This window comes from Sus scrofa, chromosome 14 (assembly GCF_054392235.1).
Source record: "Sus scrofa isolate SSC_HxYL_T2T_F1_AM1 chromosome 14, Sscrofa_HxYL_maternal_Yorkshire_Landrace_v2.0, whole genome shotgun sequence".
Classification (NCBI taxonomy): Eukaryota; Metazoa; Chordata; class Mammalia; order Artiodactyla; family Suidae; genus Sus; species Sus scrofa.
The window spans coordinates 83,033,031-83,058,360 of NC_139396.1; the positions used below are offsets into that span (position 1 = coordinate 83,033,031).

Here is a 25,330-nt window from a genome sequence, read left to right on the forward strand (position 1 = left end):
GACACAGATCTCACCAAGTTCCATTAAACAATGGAATCTTTCAGTAACACATTTGTTCTTTCAATTTCCATAATCCCTTGGCTAAAGAGATATTGAAAACTATGAATAAGAAATAAGCAAACTTGCTTCACTCAATGGAATATTTAAAATGTAAACAATTTGAGGCCTTTTCTTAAAATTCTTAAAAACTAAACTATTATTTCAGTGCTTTACATAAACTGAGAACTCTCCCAGCTGTTTGTTAAAAAAAAAAAGAGCCAAAGAGTTTCTGAATGCAAGACAATTAAAGACACTGAATGCCAACAAATATCCTTTAATCACTCAATTCAAACAGTATAAACGTTGAAGAGAAAAAATTCATGACAATTACTTCAACATCAACAGAAAGGACATTAGAAGCTATTTGAACAGAAAGTATTATGCAGAATATGGGCAGGACAGTCAAAATCTTCCACAGAATCATTTATGCTTTGTTTCAGCTTGGAATAAACGTGTCTGCCCCTTGAGGCAAACATCCACCAAATGCTGGGTAGTATCTCCATCAGAAGCAGTGTAGAAGCAAGGGGGAAATAATATATCTTCTGCATTGTAACTGTTCGCATCCATGGGTATACTGAAACAAAAAGATGAAGCATTTAGAACACTGGTAATCTCTGTTGTCATAAGTGAAGCTATTATTTTTATTGTTGCTGCAGTAGACTTCATCCTAGCACTTGAAATCTTAATTGCAACTCTGGAATCAGAAAATACTTTTGGCATCACTATGTTCAGTCATTTGAGCTGAAAGATTGATGATAATGTGTGGAGGGTATTTACAACTTCTACTGTAATCACTATATATCAATTTGAGGCCTTTTTGAGTAATTCCCATTACTCAAAAATGTTTTTTATCTCTTTCTATACTACTGGTTGAGGAAATGATGTCTCATGCTTACCTGTTAGTATATGCTGGTTTTATTTTTTTATTTTATTTTTTTTGTTGTTGTTGTTGTTGCTATTTCTTGGGCCGCTCCCGCGGCATATGGAGGTTCCCAGGCTAGGGGTTGAATCGGAGCTGTAGCCACCGGCCTACGCCAGAGCCACAGCAACGCGGGATCCGAGCCACGTCTGCGACCTACACCACAGCTCACGGCAACGCCGGATCGTTAACCCACTGAGCAAGGGGCAGGGACCGAACCCGCAACCTCATGGTTCCTAGTCGGATTCGTTAACCACTGCGCCACGACGGGAACTCCTATGCTGGTTTTATATCTGACTTACTACCAGTTTTATGTACAAAGACCCTCAAAGGGAGTTTTTCCTTTTTTAATAGATGTCCACTTTTCATAAAATATTTCACAAAGTTTATACTTGCATATTGGTTTAAATGTACACAAATAAAAGCAGATAATAGTAACCACTGCAAAAATTGAAATTATTGAATTTGATAATCTCATGACACATTAATGTGTCTGACACTCACAAGTCTGAACTCACAATTAATCACAAAGAGGGGTTGAACTATTGAAAGCACTGTGACTTTGCAAACTAAAACTAAATTGAAGAGTTCCTCTGTCGCAAGTCAGGTTTCCTTGAAAACTCCATCTTGTCCTTCTTTACTTTATCCCATCTTCTTGTCTTACTTTATCCCATCTTCCTGCTTTGAAAAACAGTCACAGTACTGGTAAATGACTTAAGCTTAAGAACTGTTATGTGCCTAGAGGTCAGAGTAAGAGCTTAACCCTTTACCACCTAAGTGGCTTTTTAAATAGTAAAAGAACTTATATAATAGTAAACAAACCCTGTATCATCCACCCATAGCCACTCCTCACTTGATCTCACAATAAAAGCAGTGTGGTTTCTTGAGGCAGGGCTCTTGGTCCCTGAGACCTTGAGTCCCCGGCTCCCACCTTTACTTAAGATAAATGTCTCTGTGTCTTGTTTTATGTTAACTTTTTTTCCTTAAGTTCCACAGCACCCATTCTTCAGCCCCATCCTGCTGAGCTGGCCCCGGCATTCCTCTTGTGCTGTAATGGGATAGGAATCATCTCTGGAGCTCTGGGACACATATTCAATCCCAGACCAGTACAGTGGGTTAAGGATCCAGCGTTGCCACAGCTTCAGCATAGGTCACAACTGCAGCTCGGATCTGATCCCTGGCCCAGAATTCCATATGGTGCAGATCCTGAAAGAGAGAAAGGGAAAGAGGGAGGAGAGAGGGAGAACAAGAGAGAGGGGAAGGAAGGAAGGAAAGGGAAGTTGAAGCAGCAGTTGCCATATAAGTGGATTGAGACTTCTATCCTTAGAAGGCCTTCTTTAAGGTTGGCACTTAGCTAGTATTTTGGAACTTAAATTTTGAAAATATTTGGGAACTAGGATTTCTTTTTTCTTTTTTTCTTTTCTTTTTTTTGGGGGGGGGCACACCCACAGCATGTGGAAGTTCCTAGGCTAGGGATCGAACCCATGCCACAGCAGCGAACTGCTACAGTGACAAATGTCAGGTCCTTAACCCACTACACCACAAGGGAACTCCTAGAAACCGGGATTTCTGAAGGGTTCTACCACTTTGATAAGTGTGGCTCCCTGTGCCTAAACCTCTCTGTGCAAACTAACATAGTTTATACTGAACACCTGCTTTCCTTCTGAGACTGAAAATTGTGTATGTTCCAGGCAGAGGGTGCCTATATGACCAGCCCCCCAAGAAAAGCATGGGCACTGAGTCTCTAATGAGCATCCATGGTAGACAACATGCCACATATGCAATCACGATTTGTTTCTAGAGGAATTAAGCACATCCTATGTGACAGTATTGAAGACCTTTCAAGGCATATACCCAGTGTCCTCTGGACATTGCCCCATTACCCTTTCCTCTTGCTGATTTTGTTCCCAAGGTCAGGAACAAGAATACAGTTAAAATATTCCAAGTCAGAAAACATCTCTCCAAAGGGAGAAGGAGAAAAAAAAATTTTCCTAGGCCCAGTGTAATGCATTGATTTGTTTCAGTTTGTGTGCTTGCCCAGCATGGTGTGAGACTGCCATTCTCTGCCATACCCCTTCTCTTTCAAAGGGCACACAGTGACCAAATCAGGCATCTTTTCCACAAGGAGCTCCAGAGATACTCCATCCAGAGTAGAGAATATGTTAGCTTTTTAGTTGCACAACTGGTCTCTCCCCAGTAGGTTTACAAAGAATCAGGGAAATTTAAGAACGCTATTCTTTTTTTTTTTTTTTTGGCCGCACCTGCAGCATGTGGAAGTTCCCAGGCCAGGGGTCGAGCCACAGCCACTGTAAAAGCAACGCCGAGCAGTTATGTTGTGAGCCACATGGGAAGTCCAAGAACACTATTCTTTAGTAAAGGCCCTCTCTACAATTTCCTGGCCCAGGAATTGTGGAGGAAAAGGAACAGGTGGGAACTTGATGTAGAATATCAACAACTTGCAGTGATATGGAAAGTGTGAAACATCTGAGGAAACTACAGAATAAGTAGCACAGTCTTTATCAGGACAGGTGAAGAGATCAGCCTGAGGAAATGTTACTGATGCATAATGGTTCACCAGTTCCCACCTCTGAGATTCTCTCAACCTATCAGTTAGACCCCTCTGCCAAGTATTTCTTAGCTGAAGGTCTTGTTCCTCTAGTCCTGACTGCCCTGTCCCTGCAATCCCTGCATCCTCCAGAGTCTCTTTCTACAGTCGATTCTTCCTGTGACCCCCTCACAGGTTGACTAGAGTAGGGATTATTCCCTACAGGAAAGAATTCTAAGAAGCCAACACAGAAGTCTTTAATTTCTTCTTGTCTTCGTTTTCTTTCTCTAGATTATCCCCAGATTGCTCAGGTTTGACTAGCAGTCTATTCTTGCCATCTACCATATGTATCCTTAATTTGGATTTTGATGGTCCTCAAGAGAGTCAAAACAAAGATTGCTAAAACTAGGGCATATTTGATTCTGCCCCAAGTTCATGCCAGAGAGTTTTGAGAAAGCCTCAACAAACCAGTTAAAGAAATCAAACGGGGGGAGTGGGAGGACCTCACCAGTGTTCCGGTTCCAATATTGCAGTATCTCCCAGCTCAACTTTAGTAGAAAGACTTGAAGCACAGCTGTTAGCAACCCTTCTCAATGAGTTCCTAACTCCCCTGGTTACTCCATAGTTACGGGGGATAGGGTGGCAGATAATAAGCTTTCTCTGGCCACCGCACCCCTTACTGTAGCAATCCTTCAGACCCTAGTGTGACTGCTCCATCAAATGAGCAAAATCTGCTAATTGCAGAATTCCATGCAGCTGCTGGTTGCTGAATTCTATTCAATAAGAATAGAATTCCCACGTGTGGACTGTAAACTGAAAACACACTGAGGTATACTTCTGAAAGTTTGGGGGTATGGAGAAAAGTCACCTTTAAATAAATAACATCAGCTGGTGAGAAGGGTATTTGAATCATCCAGGAATCCTGGGTAGTTTCAATGGTGTCAACTTTGCTGGTGATCCAGATAGGATGGGCTGGTTTCCTTCACATCGAGACAAGCAAAATGCAAATCATGTAGACATACTGGTGTCCCTTTCCATGTTTATTTCTTTCTTTTTAGGGCTACACATGTGGTATATGGAAGTTTGCAGGCTGGGGGGGGTCGAATCAGAGCTTCAGCTGCAGGCCTATACCACAGCCACAGCCACACGGGGATCCAAGCCACTTCTTTGCCAATGGCACAGCTTGGGGCAACATTAGATCCTTAACCCACTGATTGAGGCCATGGTTCAAACCTGCATCCTCAAGGAGACTAGTCAGGTTCTCAACCAGCTGAGCCACAATGGGAACTCCTCCCTTGCCATGTTTACATCAATTAGTTAAACACCTTGTTTGTTTGCCCTTTTCCAAATGACTAGTTCAGCTACTCTCCACCTGTTGCCTTCCTATGCAGACATATTCTTTTATCTAAGCTCTTAATCTCGCCATGATTCTCTCTTTATCATTTCCGCCTTCCTAACTATGTGGTATGTGGATGATAAGGGATCATGTGGTCTAAGACATGAAGTGGATTCAGCCTAGACCCAGTATCCTTAAGCCAAGCAGGTAATTTATTACTAGCTAAAGAAGTTGTGCCCTGAGGGAACCACCCACCTAAAAGATTATCACCTCCCTTTTCCCCTGAGGCACTTTGAGGCATGGAGGAGTAAAGACGTTCAGGGAAGCAGAAGGAGCAGGGACAAGCAGAGTGAGGAGGAGTAGGGTTCTATGAAAAAGAAAGTGTTTTTAGGACTTCCTGTCGTGGCGCAGTGGTTATCGAATCCGACTAGGAACCATGAGGTTGCGGGTTCGATCCCTGCCCTTGCTCAGTGGGTTAACGATCCGGCGTTGCCGTGAGCTGTGGTGTAGGTCGCAGACGCGGCTCGGATCCCGCATTGCTGTGGCTCTGGCGTAGGCCGGTGGCTACAGCTCTGATTGGACCCCTAGCCTGGGAACCTCATATGCCGCGGGCACGGCCCAAGAAATAGCAAAAAAGACAAAAAAAAAAAAAAAAAAAAAAGAAAGTGTTTTTAATTCTCACATTTTCTCTTCTATTTTTTTTTTCCAGTAATTCCTTCTGGCTATCCAAATAATTTTTAACTTTCCTCTTAGAATGATTAGAATGATATCCATCCCATAAATATCAGTAACTCATTTACTGGGATAAAGCCCTTCAAAGAACCTCTGCTAATCAAAAGAACTATCCTCTGATTACTTCTGGAGTTCAGCAAAGTTACATGATACAAGATCGATATATAGATATCAACTGAACTTCTATACATTAGCAACGAACAATCCAAAAATAAAATTAAGACAACAAATCCATATGCAATAGCATCAGAGAGAAAAAAAAATTCTTAGGAATAAATTTAACAAAAGTGTAATATTTTTACAATGAAAACTGACTTGTACAAGACTTGCCTAATGAAAACTTCACTTAAAGATTTTAAAAGATTGAAATAAATGGAAAGTCAGAAGTGATTTTAGCAAGATGGCAAAATAAGGTTTCAGCCCTTATGTCTCCCCAGAAGCACCAATTTAACAACAATTCATGGATTATTAAAAAATATTTACATGCCAAAAGGTGGAAAATAAATCTGAAAAAAGTCATGGTAACCCTACTTTAGTGAACTTTCTAGGAAGTTATATATCACTATCATTTATTAAATTATGCAAGAACATCAGGGTCATCTTAGTTAAAAGGAACAATAACAGCCAAGAATCTATCAAATAAATGTGTGTGTGAGTACACACGTGCACATGTAATTCTCATGAAATCCTCCTGGAATGAAGATACTTCAGATTCCTTCTATAAATAGAAACTGTGTATTTAGCTAGAAGGACTGAAGTTAGAGAGTAGAGGGAGGCAGAACTAAAAGAAATGAAAAGTTTTTTTGCTTCCAAGCATCAGACTGGTAAGAAAGTGAAGAGGATTTCCCATTGAGGCTCAGTGGGTTAAAAACCCAACTAATATCCATGAGGATGCAGGTTCGATCCCTGGCCTTGCTCAGTAAGTTAAGGATCTGGCATTGCCTTGAGCTGTGGTGACGGTCAAAGATACAGCTTGGATGTGGTGTTGCTGTGGCTGTGGCATAGGCTCCAGCTGCAGCTCCAATTTGACCCCTAGCCTGGGAACTTCCATATTTACACCAATCAACTTCTGGTTATGGGCCCGGCATACTTTTGCTGCACCACCTGCTGCATTTTTCTCTTCCATATGCCACACGTGTGGCCCCCCCAAAAAAAAGAAGGAAAGAAAGAAAAAAAGAAAGAAGAAGTTGTGGAAGGAAGCTTCAAGAAAGATGTGAAAAACACAGCTCAGAATATACTCTCTGCCCTTTGGCTCTCTATGGAAACTATTACTACATTCTACTCTTTTCAAAAGAATAAAAGTTTGGGAGTTCCCACTGTAGCACAGCAGAAATGAATCCAACTAGTAACCATGAGGTTTCAGGTTCGATCCCTGCTCTCGCTCAGTGGGTTAAGGATCTGGCTTTGCCATGAGCTTTGGTGTAGTTTGCAGATGTGGCTCGGATCTGGCGTGTTGCTCTGGCTGTGGCATAGGCCGGCAGCTACAGCTCCAATTAGACCCCTAGCCTGGGAACCTCCATGTACCACAGGTGCGGCCCTAAAAAGACACACACACACACACACACACACACACACACACACACACACACACAGGAATAAAAGTTCAAGCTTTGTTGATATATGGTATATATTTGCTGATCTGTCTCTTTCTTACACCTAACATCCAATTGTATACTCAGTCTTGATTATTATGCCTCTTGCTTTTCTCTCTTATTTACAGTCTCATCACAACTACCATTTTCTCACACTGGGCTCCCATTACTTCTTCTCTAAATTGTTATAAAGGACTCCTTCCTAGTTTCCCTTTTTCAATTGCCCTTCAACTTACCCTGTATATTCAATTTTTTAAAATCTTTTTTATTATTAAATAAAACACATATACAGAAAACCATACATACATGTAGCATAAATGAATGTTATTAGGCAAACATCCTAGAACTCACCACTAGGTCAAGAAATAGTACTTTATTAGTCATCCTAGGATCTTCTCCCTATGCCCAATTTACCTCTCCTATAGTAATGTCATCTTGAATTTTAGACTCATTCCTTTTTTCTTTATAGAAAGTGTTGTCCCTGAGTGGGCATCTCTAGAATTACAGTTTAGTCTTGCCCATTTTAAAAAGCAAAAAAAGAACTCATTATGCCTTTTTATTTCTTTTTATTTATTTATTTAATGCCTTTTTATCTTTTTCTTTTTTTTTTTTTTTTTTTTAAGGGCTGTACCCGTGGCATATGGAGGTTCCAGGTTAGGGGTGGAATCAGAGCTGTAGCTGTTGGCCATGGCCATAGCCACAGCCACAGCAACACTGGTTACAAGCCACATCTGCAACCTACACCACAGCTCACTGCAACACCAGATCCTTAACCCACTGAGTAAATCCAGGGATCAAACCTGCTGTCCCCATGGATCCTAGTCGGGTTTGCTACTGCTACTACTGAGCTATGACAGGAACTCCTATTTCTTTTTATATAGGTTTTCTTCTAGAGTTTTCTATTCTTTATAATTTGGCTTTGAAAAACATGGAGCATCTGACATGATGTAGCACAGATTTTGCCAATTACATATTCCTGGTGCAGTCCCCATGTTCCTTTGTTTTCTGTGTTCAATGCAACTGGCTGCTGGATTGAGGGGCCTGATCATTCTGAGGGTGGTCACTTTAGCAAGACTATACACACTGTGTGTTTGTTCACAATCAATGAACCAATATTGATAAATTACCATTAACTGATATCCTCACTTTACTCAGATTTCCTTAGTTTTTACCTAGTGTCATTTTCTGTCTGGAGACCCTATCCAGAATATCACATTACACTTTGTTGTCATGTTAACAAACTTTTCTTGGCTATAACAGTTTCTCAGACTTTCCTTGTTTTGTATGATCTTAACAGTTTTGAGAAGTACTGATCAGGTGTTTTCAGTACTCCTCAACTGAAATTTGAAGTTTTTCATAAGATTAAACTGTGGTTGTGGGATTCTGTGAGGAAAAGCACAGGTAAAGTGCCACTTTCACCACTTCATACCAAAGGTACATGCTATCAACATGACTTATCACTGTTGATACTGACACTGATCACCTGTTTGTCTGGTTCCTCCAGGGCAAGTTACGTTTTTATGTCCTGCTTTCCACACACTTTGGAAGGAAGTAACCATGTACAGCCATGGGAATGGGGAGTTACACTCTCCCTCCTTGGTAGCAATCTACATAATTTTTTTGGAATTCTACATAAGAGATCTGTCCCTTCTCCCCCATCTATTTATTTGATAATTTATATCAGTATGGATTCATATGTATTTTATAATTGGGTAGTAACACAATACTACTTTATATACTTTGTTGCTTCAATTGTCTAGGTTTGGCCGTCAGCAGCTGTTTCAGTTGGCTCCTGTGGTCCTTGCATATATTCTCAAGGTAGTTTTTTTTTTTCTGTTGTGTTTGTGCTTGTTTTTGAGCACATCCTTACTTTCTGGTACAAAAGATGTGCTAGGCTCCTCCTACATATTTCCTGACCCAGTCCTAGAATCAGCCTGTTCTCCAAGAAGCTCTGATTCCTTTTGTGGGAAAATGTATTAGAAACAAAGATCTGGGCAAGGCAGGTACATATTGCCACTAGGGTATCAGTGTTTATACAGTTTTAGCTGACAGAGCAAGGGAATATTTTGTGTATACTAACATGTATATAAGCCTATTTTTATAATTCCCATATGTAACAATATGTGTCTATATTAAATAAAATAAATATGAATTCAGACTGATCTTTCCAACTCTAATCCAGTACCATGTGGATCATTCTAGCCTCTTCTTGCTGATATGTAAGCTCCAAATGCAATAGTGAAAAATCTGTCTCCCTGGTCTGCCATCCATTTACTTAGTTGTTCCATTCCAGTATAGATATACTTTATAACCTTTACACAGATTAGCACTGTTGAAATGGAGTTTTAACTAAAGAACAACCCCCCCTCCCTTGGCTAAGAAGGCAGCTGCAAGCCTTTCCAGCTGTGCTAATCACTAAGCCACCCTTCTTGTAATAATGTAACATCTGTGTGCTCTCTGTCCAAGCCAGCAGCCCTGCTAATTAGGTACCTAGCATTGCTTATCAGTTCTGCTTCTGTAACCTTGCTTGCTCAGTTTCTTAGGGAGGAACACTGCTTGGGGATGGGGGAGGTCCGGGATGCTTACATGGGAAAATCAAGACCTTGTAGTGTATAAAAGTTACTGAGAACAAAGACCTGGTGCTCAGACTCTGGAGGTGACTCCTCTGAGCCCGCACCAGTGCTGAATAAACCTTGCTTTTCCATATCTCCGAGTGCTGTTTGTCTCCTTCCATTGCCACAGTTTTTGCGGTTTCCGCAACATTTTGGTGCATTGGCCGGGAAGCCGACAACCGAGCTGGCCTCTTGTGCCACCGTTGTCGGGGAACCGGGGGAGGCCATGGTCACCGGCCCAGTGACAGGTGGATAGCACGCACCGGCCATTTTGCCAGATCCAGACCCTCACTCGGGCCATGGCCTTGGCCCACACCGCTTCCCGAACGGACTCAGAAGGAGAGTGGAAATAGGTTCCTGGACAGGATGTCAGACTGGTGAGTGCCCCGGGGACATCTGCCCAAGTGAGGACCCACCATATGGCGGAAGGAGAGACTAATCACCTCTCAGTGACCAAAGGGTCACTCAGGTCAGGGTTTGCTCCCTTGGGATCAGGAGGCTTGTCAATTGTGTGCGTGTGTGAGTGACTGGAGAGAACGAGAGCCCGTGCTCCACCGTCTTTGGACTATGGAGCCAGAGTGAGTCCTAACCTGCAGTTCCGCGGTGACCTCATACGGCTTATGGTGGCCCTCTTCGGGGGGATCCTGACGTTGGGGTTTATACAGTCCCACCTATGCTAAGAGGCGCCTGAAATATCTCCTCCGGGGGAGCGGTCAGGTGGACGAAGAGATTGTTACCTGAGGCCTTGCCCTCACTGTTTGTCTTGCCTCACCGGCACAGGGTGGGACTTCACACAATGGGTAAATCGGCTTCCAAGCCCACTGTCTTAGAGTATATGGTTAAGAATTTTAAGAAAGGGAGTTCCCGTCGTGGCACAGTGGTTAATGAATCCGACTAGGAACCATGAGGTTGCGGGTTCGATCCCTGCCCTTGCTCAGTGGGTTAACGATCCAGCGTTGCCGTGAGCTGTGGTGTAGGTTGCAGATGCGGCTCGGATCCCGCGTTGCTGTGGCTCTGGCGTAGGCTGGTGGCTACAGCTCCGATTCGACCCCTAGCCTGGGAACCTCCATATGCCATGGGAGCGGCCCAAGAAATAGCAACAACAACAACAAAAAAAAAAAAAAGGGGGGGAGTTCCCGTTGTGGCACAGTGGTTAACGAATCTGCCTAGAAACCATGCGGTTGTGGGTTCGATCCCTGGCCTTGCTCCGTGGGTTAAGGATCCGGTGTTGCTGTGAGCTGTGGTGTAGGTTGCAGACTTGGCTCGGATCCCGCGTTGCTGTGGCTGTGGCTGTGGCGTAGGCTAGTGGCTACAGCTCTGATTCGACCCCTAGCCTGGGAACCTCCATATGCCCCAGGAGCGGCCCTAGAAAAGGCAAAAAGACAAAAAAAAAAAAAAAAAGAATTTTAAGAAAGGATTTTCTAGAGATTATGGTGTTAAGCTGAGTCCTAGAAAACTGTGTACCCTCTGTACCCTAGAGTGGCCCTCTTTTGGTGTTAGCTGGCCTCCAGAAGGGACCTTAGATGTGTTCACAGTTACAGCAGTATATAACGTTATAACAGAGACCCTGGACACCCAGACCAATTTCCATATATTGATCAATGGTTGGAAATTGCCTATTTGAGGCCCCCATGGGTTCGGTTCTGCACCACAGACCAGGGACAGTGTAGGGTGCTAGTAGCCCAGTCCAAGAAAAAAACCTTGTCTCAAAAAAAGGTGCCACCTATTTATCAAGGGGAACCTGAGGTCTCACCCCCTATGCCACCACCTTATGTGCTGCCGGCCCCACCTCCAGGAACCGAAGGTCCCCAGCTGCCAGATAGCCCACCGCCTTCTGTTTCTCCTCCTCCTTCTGCTTCTGAAGTTCCGGAGGAGATATCACCCCCGCAGCCAGATTCTCCAGAACCTATGAGCAGGCGTCTCCGTTCAGCTCAGGGAGCAGCTACTCCAGCATTACAAATGCCCTTACAGGAGACACGGGGACCACAGCAAGTTGCCCCCGATGGGACCATACAAGAGGGGGGACGTTTTTATTATTACCAGCCCTTTTCCACTGCCGATCTCCTCAACTGGAAACACCATACTCCCTCATATTCTGAAAAGCCTCAGGCGTTGATTGATCTCTTAGAATTCATTTTCCAGACACACTGTCCCACCTGGGTAGACTGCCGGCAACTCCTTTTTACTTTATTTGACACTGAAGAGCGCTGGCGAATTGTAACAGAAGCCCAAAAATGGCTTCAGGCCAATGCAGGGGGTCAAGCAGACTTGGCAAACTGGGTGAGGGAAGCCTTCCCAGAAGAAAACCCCCACTGGGACTATGACACTGAAGAAGGGAAATGTAACCTAGAGAGGTACCGGCAGGCCTTCCTACAGGGGACAAAAGCTGGGGCTAAAAAGCCCACTAATATAGCTAAGATCAGTGATACTACAAGAGCCGAATGAAAGCCCAGCCAAATTCTATGAGAGACTATGTGAGGCTTTCCAAACCTACACCCCTTTTGATCCCGAGGCCCCTGAGAACCAACGGATGATAAATGCTGCCTTTGTGGGACAAGCCCAATCAGATATCCATAAAAAGCTACAGAAATTAGAAGGCTTTGCAGGAGAGAATGCCACTAAACTGTTGGAAATAGCCAACAAGGTTTTTATTAACCGAGACCAGAAACATTCTCTACATCGTAGGGGACAAGGCACAAGGCCAGGGAAAAGGAGTCCCCTGGAACATGACCAATGTGCTTACTGCAAAGAAAAGGGACATTGGAAAAATGAATGCCCCAACCGTCCTGAGAAAAAGACCAAGGCCCCACCTAGCCGGTACCAATCTGGGCCATTCAGCACCAACCTGATCGGCCTAGCTGAGTCTGATCGGGGGGACCAGGCTCTCTCCAACTGGGTCCCTGAGAGCCTATGGTCAGAATTGAAGTAGGGGGCCACCCCATAGACTTTATGGTTGACACAGGTGCCGAACTTTCTGTGGTTACACAACCTGTGGCTCTCCTCTTGAGGAAAGAAACCACCATTGTTGGGGCCACAGGTAACCAAATCCACAGGCCCTTCTGCGGTCCTCGACGATGTCGGTTAGGAGGCCATGAAGTAATACATAAATTTCTTTACCTAACTGACTACCCAGTCCCCCTGATGGAAAAAGACCTGCTGGCTAAAATGGGGACACAAATTTCCTTTTCTACTGATGGATCAGCCCAACTCAAATTGACAGAACCCCCCTCTCCTTTAATCATGGCTCTTGCTGTAAAAAGGGAAGAGGAAAGGCGCTTGTACTTTTCCCCTTCAGAAATGGGGACCATTCCCCCAGAACTAGAGACTAAATACCCATTGGTTTGGGCTGAAGGAAACCCACCAGGACTGGAAAAGCACCACGCTCCTGTCTTAATTGATCTAAAACTCGGAGCTCAACTGGTAAAGCTACGGCAATACTCAATTCCCAGAGAAGCTCGACTGGGAATCCAGGTTCACCTGGATAGGCTGCTTCAGCATGGACTGTTAATAAAATGTCAGTCCCCTTGGAACACCCCTTTACTGCCCATGAAAAAACCGGGAACACAGGACTACGGCCCAGTACAGGACTTGAGAGCCATAAATAAAACAACAGTCACATTACACCCATCCGTCCCTAACCCATATACCCTGCTAGGGCTGATCCCCTCCACTGCTGAGTGGTTTACTTGCCTGGACTTAAAAGACGCCTTTTTCTGCCTCTGGGTGGCACCTGTCAGTCAGCCCTTGTTTGCTTTTGAATGGGAAAATCCACATACAGGGACAAAGGAACAGCTCACCTGGACTAGACTCCCACAAGGGTTCAAAAACTCTCCCACTCTTTTTAGCGGCGCCCTAGCCGCTGACCTGGCTGAATTTCCTGGACAAAAACTGGGCTGTGTTTTGCTACAGTATGTTGACGACCTCTTACTAGCTGGCACCACGGAGGCTCAGTGCCTAGAGGGAGCAAGAGCTCTCCTTTCCCTACTGATGGAGGCAGGGTATCGGGTATCAAAGAAAAAGACACAAATCTGCAAAAAAACAAGTATCTGGGCTTCAACATCATGCAGGGCCAACAAATGCTGGGGACTGAAAAAAAGCAGGCAGTTTGTGCCATTTCTGTCCCTACCACCGGCCGGAAGGTTCATGAGTTCCTAGGCGCAGCAGGATTCTGCCGGATATGGATCCTTGGGTTTTCAGACTTGGCCAGGCCTCTGTATGAGGCTCTAAAAGGGAAAGAAAAAGCTCCCCTTGAATGGGGACCAAGCCAGGAGGCAGCGTTTCAGACAATCAAAACCAAACTCACTGAGTCTCCAGCCTTGGGACTTCCTGATGTAACCAGAGAATTTAACCTTTTTGTTCATAAAAAAAAAAAAAAAAAAAATGGGATGGCTTTGGGAGTCTTAACTCAAGAATTTGGCCCTTGGCAGAGGCCAGTGACATATCTGTCTAAACAAATTGACTCAGTTACTGCCGGGTGGTCTCCCTGCCTCCGAGCACTGGCAGCTACCACCTTGTTGGTAAGAGAGGCTGACAAGTTGACCCTGGAACAAAACCTCAATGTTAAAGTCCCGCACTCAGTTGTAACCCTAATGAATACCAGGGGCAACCATTGGCTCACACATACACGAATGACTCAATATCAAGGGTTACTATGTGAAAATCCATGGGTAAAACTGGAGGTTGTATGAACTCTGAACCCAACCACCTTTCTGCCAGATAAAGAGGGGCCCCCAGACCATAACTGCCTGGAGGATGGATAGAGGCCTTCCCTACCTGAACTGAAAAGACAAGGAAAGTAACCAAGGCACTCCTGAGAAACATTATTCCCAGATATGGAATGCCTCTGACCATCGGGTCAGATAATGGACCAGCATTTGTGGCCGAAACAGTACAACAGGTGACAAAAGCTTTAGGGATCCGATGGAAACTACATTCTGCTTATTGCCCTCAAAGTTCAAGAAAAGTAAAACACATGAACCGAACCCTTAAACAGACCCTGGCAAAGTTATGTCAGGAAACTGGCTTGCCCTGGGTAGACATGTTGCTGGTGGCCCTCTTAAAAGTGAGATACTCACCCCAAGTGGAAATAGGATTCTTGCCATTTAAAATCTTATATGGAAGGCCACCTCCACTAATCAGTTTAAAAGGAAACACCAGGGAGTTGGGAGACTTGGAATTACATAAACAATTACAAGGACTGGGGCTCACTATTTCTTGGATACATAAATGGGTCACAGACAGAATACCTGTGTCCTTAGGTATAACAGTACACCCCCACAAGCCGGGGGACCAGGTGTAAATAAAGGACTGGAAAAAGGAGCCTTTGAGGCCCATATGGAAGGGCCCCTATACTGTAATTCTAACCACCCCCACTGCTCTTAAAGTAACAGGAATAGATGCTTGGATCCATCATTCTAGAGTTAAACCGGCTGGCCCAGCTGACGACCGTGGAGAGTGGGAGACTGCCCTCGATCTGGAGAAACCTCTTCGCCTGACAATACAGAGAAAAAGACAATGATCTCAAAGCCCTGCTCTGACCACACCGGAAGCTGGTCAGTCAACGCACGGCTGAAGCTTGAGAAATCGGCTGCCTGTGAGTCCAAATGGAAGGAGGGTTTCAAAATAAACATTCACATTGACGGAAAAGGCCTTGACCCTGGAGCTGTGCTACATTTCCAGAGAATCACATTTGCGCTCCAAGCTGCCTCTCACAGCGTCTTTCATTCCTTTATAAAGAGATAAGAAACACCCCACCTCCCATTCCGGCCACAACTAAGAACTTGTTCTTAGCCCTGGCAGAAACTATTGCACAAACTCTCAAGGTCTCCTCTTGTTATGTATGTGGGGAAACAAACACAGGAGACCACTGGCCTTGGCAAGCCAGAAAACTGGACCCATTAGAGCCTCATAATGAGACTGCATACCCCCAACTCACCTATGGGGTATGGCTCCTCAAAACTATAGGGAGAAATTGTCTTGCGAGGTGGGGAGGACGGTTTAATGTTTCAGTTAAAAGCCTAACATGTTTAGGCCTAAGGTATTATAATCTGACTGCCCAAAAGACTCAATGGTGATCATCCTCCAATCGCTCAGAGCCCAAGCCTAATCCCTTGTCTAACTTTTCCCTCCTTCGACAAGCATGGAAAGATATCAGTATTAATATCCAGTGGTGGGCACCAAAGAGATTATATTGGATTTGTGAAAAAACGGCCTATTCCATACTCCCCCCAATTGGGCTGGGGCATGTGTACTGGAAACAATCAGACCTCCCTTCTTCCTGCTCCCGCTGTCACTAGGGGAGCAACTGGGAGTTCCTTTTGTCGTTGTTGTTGTTGTTGTTGTTGTTGCTATTTCTTGGGCCGCTCCCGCGGCATATGGAGGTTCCCAGGCTAGGGGATGAATCGGAGCTGTAGCCACCAGCCTACGCCAGAGCCACAGCAACTCGGGATCCAAGCCACGTCTGCAACCTACACCACAGCTCACGGCAACGCCGGATCGTTAACCCACTGAGAAAGTGCAGGGACCGAACCCGCAACCTCATGGTTCCTAGTCGGATTTGTTAACCACTGCTCCAGGACGGGAACTCCCGGGAGTTCCTATATATAGGGCACAGGGTGCCCAGAGAGACCGGAGGGCTCTCCAAATTGGAGACTGGAAAGATGATGAATGGCCCCCAGAACGGATAATTCAATATTATGGGCCTGCCACCTGGACAGAGGATGGCTCTTGGGGATATCACACCCCTATCTATATGCTGAACCGCATCATCAGACTACAGGCAGTTTTGGAACTTATAACAAATGACACTACAAGGGCCTTGACTATATTGGCCCAACAACAAACTAAAATACACAGTACAATCTACGAAAATCGCTTGGCCTTGGATTACTTACTTGCTTCTGAAGGAGGGGTCTGCAAAAAATTTAACTTAAGTAATTGCTGTCTACAAATAGATGACACCGGAAAGGTGGTAGAAGAAATTGCTGACCACATGACTAAACTAGCCCATGTATCTGTACAAACTTAAAAAGGATGGGATACAGATAGTCTCTTTGGTAAATGGTTCTCTTGGTTGGGAGAAATTAAAACAATGGTCGGAATAGTCATGGTTATACTCGCAGGGTGCCTACTTGTTCCCTGCCTTGTACCTCTCCTGATAAATATTATAAAAGGTTTTATAAAAACCATGGTTAAAAGAAAAACAGCCTCCCACCTACTACTTATTAGAGGCTACCAAAGGGTTATGACTAATGATGATCTGTAAAGGGTGCAGATGCACCGTGAACATCAAGAGGGGGAAATAAAATGGAGTTTTAACTAAAGAACAACCCCCCCCCCCTTGGCTAAGAAGGCAGCTGCAAGCCTTTCCAGCTGTGCTAATCACTATGCCACCCTTCTTGTAATAATGTAACTGTGTGCTCTCTGTCCAAGCCAGCAGCCCTGCTAATTAGGTACCTAGCATTGCTTATCAGTTCTGCTTCTGTAACCTTGCTTGCTCAGTTTCTTAGGGAGGAACACTGCTTGGGGATGGGGGAGGTCCGGGATGCTTCATGGGAAAATCAAGACCTTGTAGTGTATAAAAGTTACTGAGAACAAAGACCTGGTGCTCAGACTCTGGAGGTGACTCCTCTGAGCCCGCACCAGTGCTGAATAAACCTTGCTTTTCCATATCTCCGAGTGCTGTTTGTCTCCTTCCATTGCCACAGTTTTTGCGGTTTCCGCAACACTGTCAGAATTGCTAACTCTGTACTCCAGGGAAAACAACTTTATCAACTAGAGTAATCGTGTGCTGTGTGGTTTCTTTTGTCTTGAGCCTTAGACTCTCTCTGCATTTCCAAAATTACTTAGCACCTTTCCCCCCTACCTCCTTCAGTATAATTGTTACATAGATTCTCTTGTCTGTCTGCAATCCTTCCTGGTATCCTTGGAACTCAATGATTTTTTAAAATTTATCTACATCAAAGCTCCCTATTTGTGCTGTAACTTCTGTGGGTTTGGATAAATGCATAATGTCTTGTACCCAGCACTACAGCAGCATTCAGAATAATAAATAGCTTCACTATTTAGTAAAGAAAAAAAAAAATCTTTGCTTCATCTATTTAAGCCTTCCAACCTCCCACTAAAGCTTTTGCAAATACTGATCTTTTCTCTTTCCCTATATTTTTGCCTACTCCAATGTTATTTGATTAGAATCATACATTATTTAGCTCTTTCAGACTGGCATCTTTCACTAAGAAATACTCATTTGATTCCTCCTGACTTTTAGTGGCTTAACAACCCACTTCTTATCATTGAATAATATTGCAATGTATAGATATATCAGTTTATCTGTTCACCTATTGAAGGCTGTATTGATTACTTTCAATTTCAGAAACTATAAATCTGCTACAAATATTCATATGCAGGCTTTTTGTGTGAACATAAGTTTTCCAGTAAGTTGAGTAATTACCTAGGAAAGAAATGGCTGGATTGTGCAATAATACTATATTTAGCTTTGTAACAAACTGCCAAAGTTTATAAACATTTTCAACTACAATTTATAGTAAGAAATAACAATCCAATCGAAATACAACAATTCATTCAATGAGTATTAACAAAGTCCCAGTTTTAGGCACTGGACTTAGAGTAGTGTGTGAAATAGATAAAACTGCCAGTTCTGATGGAGTTTATATTCTAGTGAGGGGATATAAAATAAAAGACTAAGTAAAATATTTTGTATGCTAAATGATACCCTGGCAATAAACTAAAGTATTAAGGTGGGATAGAGTTTACAGAAAAGGAAAAACTATGGAGACAAAAGAAAGATCAGGAGCTGGAGTGGAGATGGAAGGATGATTAGGCAGAGTGCAGAGGACTTTTAAGGCAATGAAAACACTCTGTATGATACCATAATAGTGGATACATGTCATCATACATTTGTCCAAAAGTGAACTGTAATGTAAACAATGGACTTTAAGTGCTTATGATGTGTCTATGTAGGTTCATCAATTGTAATATATGTACCACATATTACATATGGGGGATGTTGATGGGGAAGCTATGCATATGTGGGAGGCAATGGGTAAATGGGAACTCTCTGTACCTTCCCCTCAATTTTGCTATGAACCTAAAACTGTTCTAAGAAAATTTGTCTTTTTTAAAAAAGCTACCAGAATAACTCAATCTTTAATACATATATGTACTGGCCTTCAAGGCTGCTATCTTTGTCCATTTGGGCTGCTATAACAAAATACCAGAGACTGGGCAGCTGAAAAACAACAGAAATTAATTATGCACAGTTCCTGAGGCTAGGAGGTCCAAGATCAATGCATGAGCATGGTTGGTTTCTGGTGAGAGCCCTCTTACTGGTTAATAGCAGGACTTTTCCACTGTGTCCTCACACAGTGGAAAGCCTAGGGAGTTCTGTGGGATCTCATTCATGATTTTCAGTCTCCTAACCTAATTACCTCCTAATGGCCCCACCTCCTAATACCACCACAGTGAGGGTTAGATTTCAACATATGAATTTGGGGTGGGGGAACACAAACATTCAGTTGTCATGACAAAATACCATTGACTGGGTGACTCAGAGAACAGAAATTTATTTACTCAGAGTTTGAAAGCTTGGAGTCCAAGATCAAAGTGTTGGCAGGTTTGTTTTCTCCTGAGGCCTCTTTCCTTGGCTTATAGATGGCTGCTTTTTCACTTTGTCCCCATGTGGCCTTTTCTCTGTGCATGTGTATCCTCCTATCTCTTCCTCTTCCTAAAAGGACACCAGTCATACTGGATTAGGGCCCCACCCTTATGACCTCATTTAACTTTATTTCTTTAAAGGGGAAAACAATCCAGTTTATGATGATATATAACTGATTATAATATTTCATAATTATAAATTTACTATCAAATAATAATTTACTATATTTTATAAATCTAGTATTTACCTATATCTATAATGAATTCTGATATTACCTGTTTTATTCTAGCTCTTAAAAATCATTAGCACTGATTCACTGAATTGATTTCACTGTTCCTTTATTGGCCAATGTGGTTGCTTTGTAATGTGTTACCTAGGCTAGGCTGAACTACATTTCCCTGAGCTTCCCATGGGTATGGACCATAAAAGTGATTCTCCTGCAAGATTGGAGGGTGTAATGATTTAATAGCCATTTTTTTTTTTTTTTTGTCTTTTTGCTATTTCTTGGGCCGCTCCCACGGAATATGGAGGGGTCTAATCGGAGCTGTAGCCGCCAGCCTATGCCAGAGCCACAGCAACTCGGGATCCGAGCCGCGTCTGCAACCTACACCACAGCTCACGGCAACGCCGGATCGTTAACCCACTGAGCAAGGGCAGGGATCGAACCCACAACCTCATGGTTCCTAGTCGGATTCATTAACCACTGCGCCACGACGGGAACTCCTTAATAGCCATTTTGTATCTCACACAAGCTTTTGCTGACCTACTGACCACCTCAGTGGCATGAGACACCACTAGACCCTATGACTGTTGCACATGGATCCTTCAGCTTCTCCAATACATGTGTGACTACCTCTGTGACTAAGGGCCCCAGCTTCTGTAGGACGCCACACCATCAAGGTCAGAGGCAATGAGAACTGACTTTGTTTTAACCCATCCTCTTTGGCTCTACTCATGGTTGTGAGTTATAAAGGTTTTTGTTGTTTTTTTTTTTCCTCTCTTGTATACCACATCCACCTTCCTTTCCTTATTGTCTGCCCTATGGACTTCAAGTGCCTTCATTGGACATGAAGACAACAACCTTAAAGAGACTGTTTAACCACTTCCCACCATTGTATAAGGCCAAAGCCCTGTAATAAATCCCTTTATACATACACACTCTTCTTATGGTTCTGTGCCTCTAATTAAATCCTGCCTGAATCATCAATTTGTACCAAGTCAGATTTGGTTCCTCTGAATTGCATCTGGATTTTTGTGATTAGATTCTAGAATCTGATTAGAATAGACTTAAAACCATTAATGACTCTGTTTCAGTTGCAAAAGGGCACTGGCAGTCTATGACATGCAGTGGCAATAGTTACTCAAATGATTTCCTTTAGATGCCTATAATCAAGTGCCTATAGAAAGCAAAGCTTTGGGGAATCCAGTATTTGTTTCACTAGATACTTTAATGAGCATAAGGAGTATAATGGGATTGGCTATTCACTTCTAAATGTGCTGAAGAGCTCAGGGAAAGAACATGAGAAGCTCAGGTATTTAAATTCCCTGTGTAAGATCCACATAGGGGACCTTAGAGCTTCTCTGATAATCCTGAAAGCAGCTGGTCTCCTAAAGCTGCAGGGCTAAGATTTATGAAAACCAAACCCAATGATAAATCCTTTGGGTGGCTTAATTACTATGTAAATTGAATTTCCAACCTTATAGTGTCTCCTATCTCATTAAAACCAGGGCAAAAGCAAAACAAAACAAAAAAAAACAGGGCATTGACTGGTAATGAACAGGATTCTGAAAACTGGGATGGGGAAACAGCAGATTTAAATAGACCTGAGGAGTTTGTTTGCTTTTTTAGGGCCGTACTTGAAGCATTTGGAAGTTCCAGGCTAGGGGCTGAATCGGAGCTAGCTGCCGGCCTATGCTACAGCCTCAGTAACGGGGGGATCTGAGCCTTGTCTGTGATCTACACCACAGCTCATGGCAATGCCAGATCCTTAACCCACTGAGTGAGGCAGGGATTGAACCTGCATCTTCCTTACTGGTCGGGTTCATTACTGCTGAGCCACAAAGGGAACTCCATATTTTTTTTCCTTCTTTCTAATAGAACCAGCCTTTCCAACCCTAACTTTAGTCTTCCTTGGCCTTAAGAACCTATTATGGCCTCCCCTGTCATAGCTGTCTTGCAAAGAACTTCTGATCCTCTTCAAGACCTACTTCCACTACCTCTCCTTGCTTCTACACCTAAAACCAGAACTAAGTCTCAATAGATGCCAAAGATACCAAAAGAAGTGTGTAATGTTACAACTTTTATGGAAACCTGGGGAATGTGTTTCAGATCTGAGTGAGAAAAATATAAAATTGGACCAAACTTAAATTCTTTATTTATTGATTGTCTTTTTGTCTTTTCTAGGGCCGTTTCCTGCGGCATATGGCGGTTCCCAAGCTAGGGGTCTAATCGAAGCTGTAGCCGCCAGCCTACTCCAGAGCCACAGAAACATGGGATCCAAGCCACGTCTGCGACCTACACCACAGCTCACGGCAACGCCGGATCGTTAACCCACTGAGCAAGGGCAGGGATCGAACCCGCAACCTCATGGTTCCTAGTCGGATTCGTTAACCACTGTGCCACAACAAACTCCCAAGCTTAATTTATTGACACGGGCCCACTAAGCATATGATACTTAAAGTATTTTAGTTTGAAGCTAGCAATGGTTCTAATTATTTGTTTTGGTTGACTAAAATACAGATATACAGTAAAGAAGTTTAAATACCAAATTTCCTTGGTACACTATAAAGTATCCAAAGGCTTAAGGTTGGAATGTTAGAGGGTAAATTTATGTAAGACTTGCTCACCAACCTCAGAAGGTCCAGAGGACATCCCTTTTGTCAGGCAAACCCCAGGTTCCTTGAAGAATTCCATGGCTGACCTTCTCAATAAGTCAAAAACTACAAGGAGAATTGTTGCTTTGAGGTAGGGATGTAATTCTAAGGTGATGCTGAGATCCCAGGGTAGCAGGGGCAAAGTATGACACTTAATTGTTAAAAGCATGGATGTGGTTACTGTAATGGATGGTGGAGCCAAGGCAGTAATAGAGTAATTTGGCTTGTAGAGATATTTGGTGTCCACTAGTTGATTATGGTGTAACCAGAAGTAAAATAGATGGTAAGCCCACTAAAGCCTTCATCCAAGTGGAAAACCTCTAGGCATAATACTTCTAGGCACGGCAAACAGAAGTGTGACTTGAATCACCAAGACAGTCATGCCCCTTCAATCAATTTGAAGCCCTCAGCCAGTTCACAGACCCAGAATGCCCCTTGAGTAGAAGAGTGTCCAGATCTTCTTGAGGAAGAACCTTCCACATTGTCAAAAGTATATGTAAATTTTTCTCCCAGTGTTTCTCAAGGGAACCTGCATCTATTTACCAGTGTGATTTTGCATCAGATAGGGGGAAATAATCAGAATTTGGGGGGATTCCCAAATACTGGCTTTGAACAATTCTTAGTAACCCAAAAAATCAGCATAGTATACCATTCAGAGTAGGGGCTCAGTGGGGTCAAGTCATCAGTGGAGTTTGCTCAGGTCTCACAGTGAACCCAGTGTGTCCCAAAACCTTAGTGTGGTTCTTTCCTCAACTGTGGAATGCATAATTGGAATAGAGACACCAGAAATTTTCAGAATCCTTACACTGGCTCCTTGGCCTGTCATGTGGGAGCTATATGGTAGGAAAAGCCACATGGAAGTCACTAGAGCTGCCTTTATCCAGGAAAATAAAAAAAAGCAATACTGCATTCCTGGAGGAATTGCAAATATCGGTGCCAACATCAAGGTCTGGAAAAATCCAGGGGCAATCCCTACCACATCTCCATTCGACTTACCTATTTGGCCCATGCAGAAGACATATTGTTCTTAGATAATGACAGTGGATTATCTACATTTAATCAGGTCGTGACTCCATCTTCAGGTGTATTTCCTTTTTTTGTAGGAACAAATCAACTTTCTTGTTATCTGGTGAGCAACTATTTAGTGGCAAATGCTTTTTTTTCTCTATAAGTGTTCGAAAGTATCATCATAAAAAGTTTGCTTTCTATTGGCAAGGCCAGCAATATACTTTCACTGTCCTACCTCAAGGATCTATCAACTCTTCAGTCCTATTCTCATAGTTTACTCTACAGAGACCTGGATTGTCTTTCTCTTCCACCACACATCTTGCTGGTCTATTACATGGATGATGTAATGCTGATTGCTGATTGAACCTACTGAGCAGGAAGTAGCAACTACTTAAGATACACTAGTTACATACTGGTATACCTAAGGGTGAGATAAAAATCCCACAAAAACTCAGGGGGCTTCCACCTTGGTAAGATTTATAAGGGTTGAGTGATGTGGGGCATGTCTTCCAAAGTGAAGACATTGCCTACATCTGGCTCCTTCTACTACTGGGAAAGAGGCATAACTATTGGGCCACCTTGAATTTTGGAGACAGCATATGTCACAGTGGGCCTGCTACTCCAGGCCACTTACTGAGTGGCCAGAAAAGCTACCAATTTTAAGTGAGGTCCAGAACAAGACACTATTCTACAACAGATCCAAGATACGAAGCAAATTTCTATGCCTTTGAGGGTATATTATCTAGCAGATCCAATGTTGCTTGAGTATCAGAAGTAGATGAGGATCCTGTTTGGAGCCTTTAGCAGGCCCCTACACGTGACTCATAGCACATACCCATAATATTCTTTAGGCAAAGCCATGTCAGCCCTTGTGAACCACTATGCTCCTTTTGAGAAACAGCTTTTGGCTTCCTTGCTAATAGGTCTTAGGCAATACTGAACACTAACCAAGGGGTAACAAGTTACCATGCAAACCTGAGTTGCCCATCAAGAACTGAGTAATGGATTTCCTGCTGTGGAGAAGTGGGTTAAGAATCTGACTGCAGTGACTCATGTTACCGCAGAGGGGCAGGTTCGATCCCTGATCCAGCAAAAGCAAGTTAAAGTTTCCGGTATTGCCAAAGTTGTGACATAGGTCACAGCTGTGGCTCACATTCAATCCCTGGCCCAGGAACACAGGTGTGGCCATTAAAAAAAAAAAAAAAAAAAAAAGAACTGAGCATTGTCTGATCCATCAAGCTATACAATTAGGTGTTCACAGCAACACTTCAACATTAAATGGAAATGACATATACAAGATCAGATCTCAGCAGGTCCTGAAGGGACAAGTATGCCCATGACCCCCATTGGAACTAAATTCCATTAGCCTCTCTCTCAATCCACAGCTATGGACTCAGGAGGAGCTCCCTATGACCAGCTGACTGAGAAAGAAAAAATCTCAGGCTTGGGTTAGATAATTCCGCATGGTATGCAGCCCCACAGCACCACTCTGAGATGGTCCTTAAACTCAGCAGTGAGGGGAAATCATTCAAATGGATAGAAACTTGGTTTATTTTGCACAGAAGGAGAGATGGCCAAAGTTATGGGTCAATACTTATTTGGGCACAGGAGCTAAGGGTTTGGCTAAATGGTCAATGACTAGGAAGGAGTATGTTGGAAAATCTGCAAAAAAGGTGTTCTGGGGAAGAGGTGCATGCACAAACGTTTTCAAATGGGCACAGAGAATGAAGGTATTTGTGTACCATGTGAATGCTTAGGCAAAGAGTGATCTCACCAGAGGATTTAATAATTAGGTGAAGGACACATTCCGTGGATGCCAATCTTCTGTCGGAGATGCCCTTGCCCCAGCCACTCTGTCACTGCCAAGTGGGCTCATGGACAAAGTGGCCGTAGCAGCAGTGAAGGAGCTTGTGCCTGGGTTCAGCAACAGGGACTTCCACTCAAGGCCAATCTGGCTAAAGTCACTGTTAATTGAGTGCCTCATCTGCCAAAAGCAGAGA

The 25,330-nt window shown here is 43.4% G+C and overlaps 2 protein-coding genes across 12 annotated transcripts in view; one reads left to right on the top strand and one right to left on the bottom strand.

Moving 5' to 3' along the window:
- Positions 1-297: 297 nt before the first annotated feature.
- LOC100627762 (zinc finger protein 33B) overlaps positions 298-25,330 on the bottom strand; it is a 56,132-nt gene continuing 31,099 nt past the window's right edge. For 6 of the 11 annotated variants that reach the window (XR_014827939.1, XR_014827937.1, XR_014827936.1 and 3 more), the window contains 2 exons: positions 936-2,164; positions 298-613 (listed from right to left, as the gene is read on the bottom strand). Coding sequence is in view for 3 of the 11 variants with exons in the window: in XM_084996972.1 (XP_084853098.1) it covers positions 542-613 (72 nt within the window). In the remaining 8 variants the exon portion in view is untranslated. Of the gene's footprint in view, positions 614-935; positions 2,165-24,860; positions 25,315-25,330 lie in introns of those variants that run through there. The other 5 variants (XM_084996972.1, XM_084996978.1, XM_084996971.1 and 2 more) reach the window with 2 other exon arrangements.
- On the top strand, positions 9,805-14,156 carry LOC146396819 (uncharacterized). The gene is made up of 2 exons (XM_084997016.1): positions 9,805-10,652; positions 10,926-14,156. Exon 2 carries the CDS (start codon positions 11,534-11,536, stop codon positions 12,218-12,220), a length of 687 nt encoding a protein of 228 aa, XP_084853142.1. The 5' UTR covers positions 9,805-10,652; positions 10,926-11,533; the 3' UTR covers positions 12,221-14,156.

Excerpts from the sequence above, each read along its gene's own strand:
- LOC146396819 (XM_084997016.1), top strand. The coding sequence starts at position 11,534 with ATGCCACCACCTTATGTGCTGCCGGCCCCACCTCCAGGAACCGAAGGT.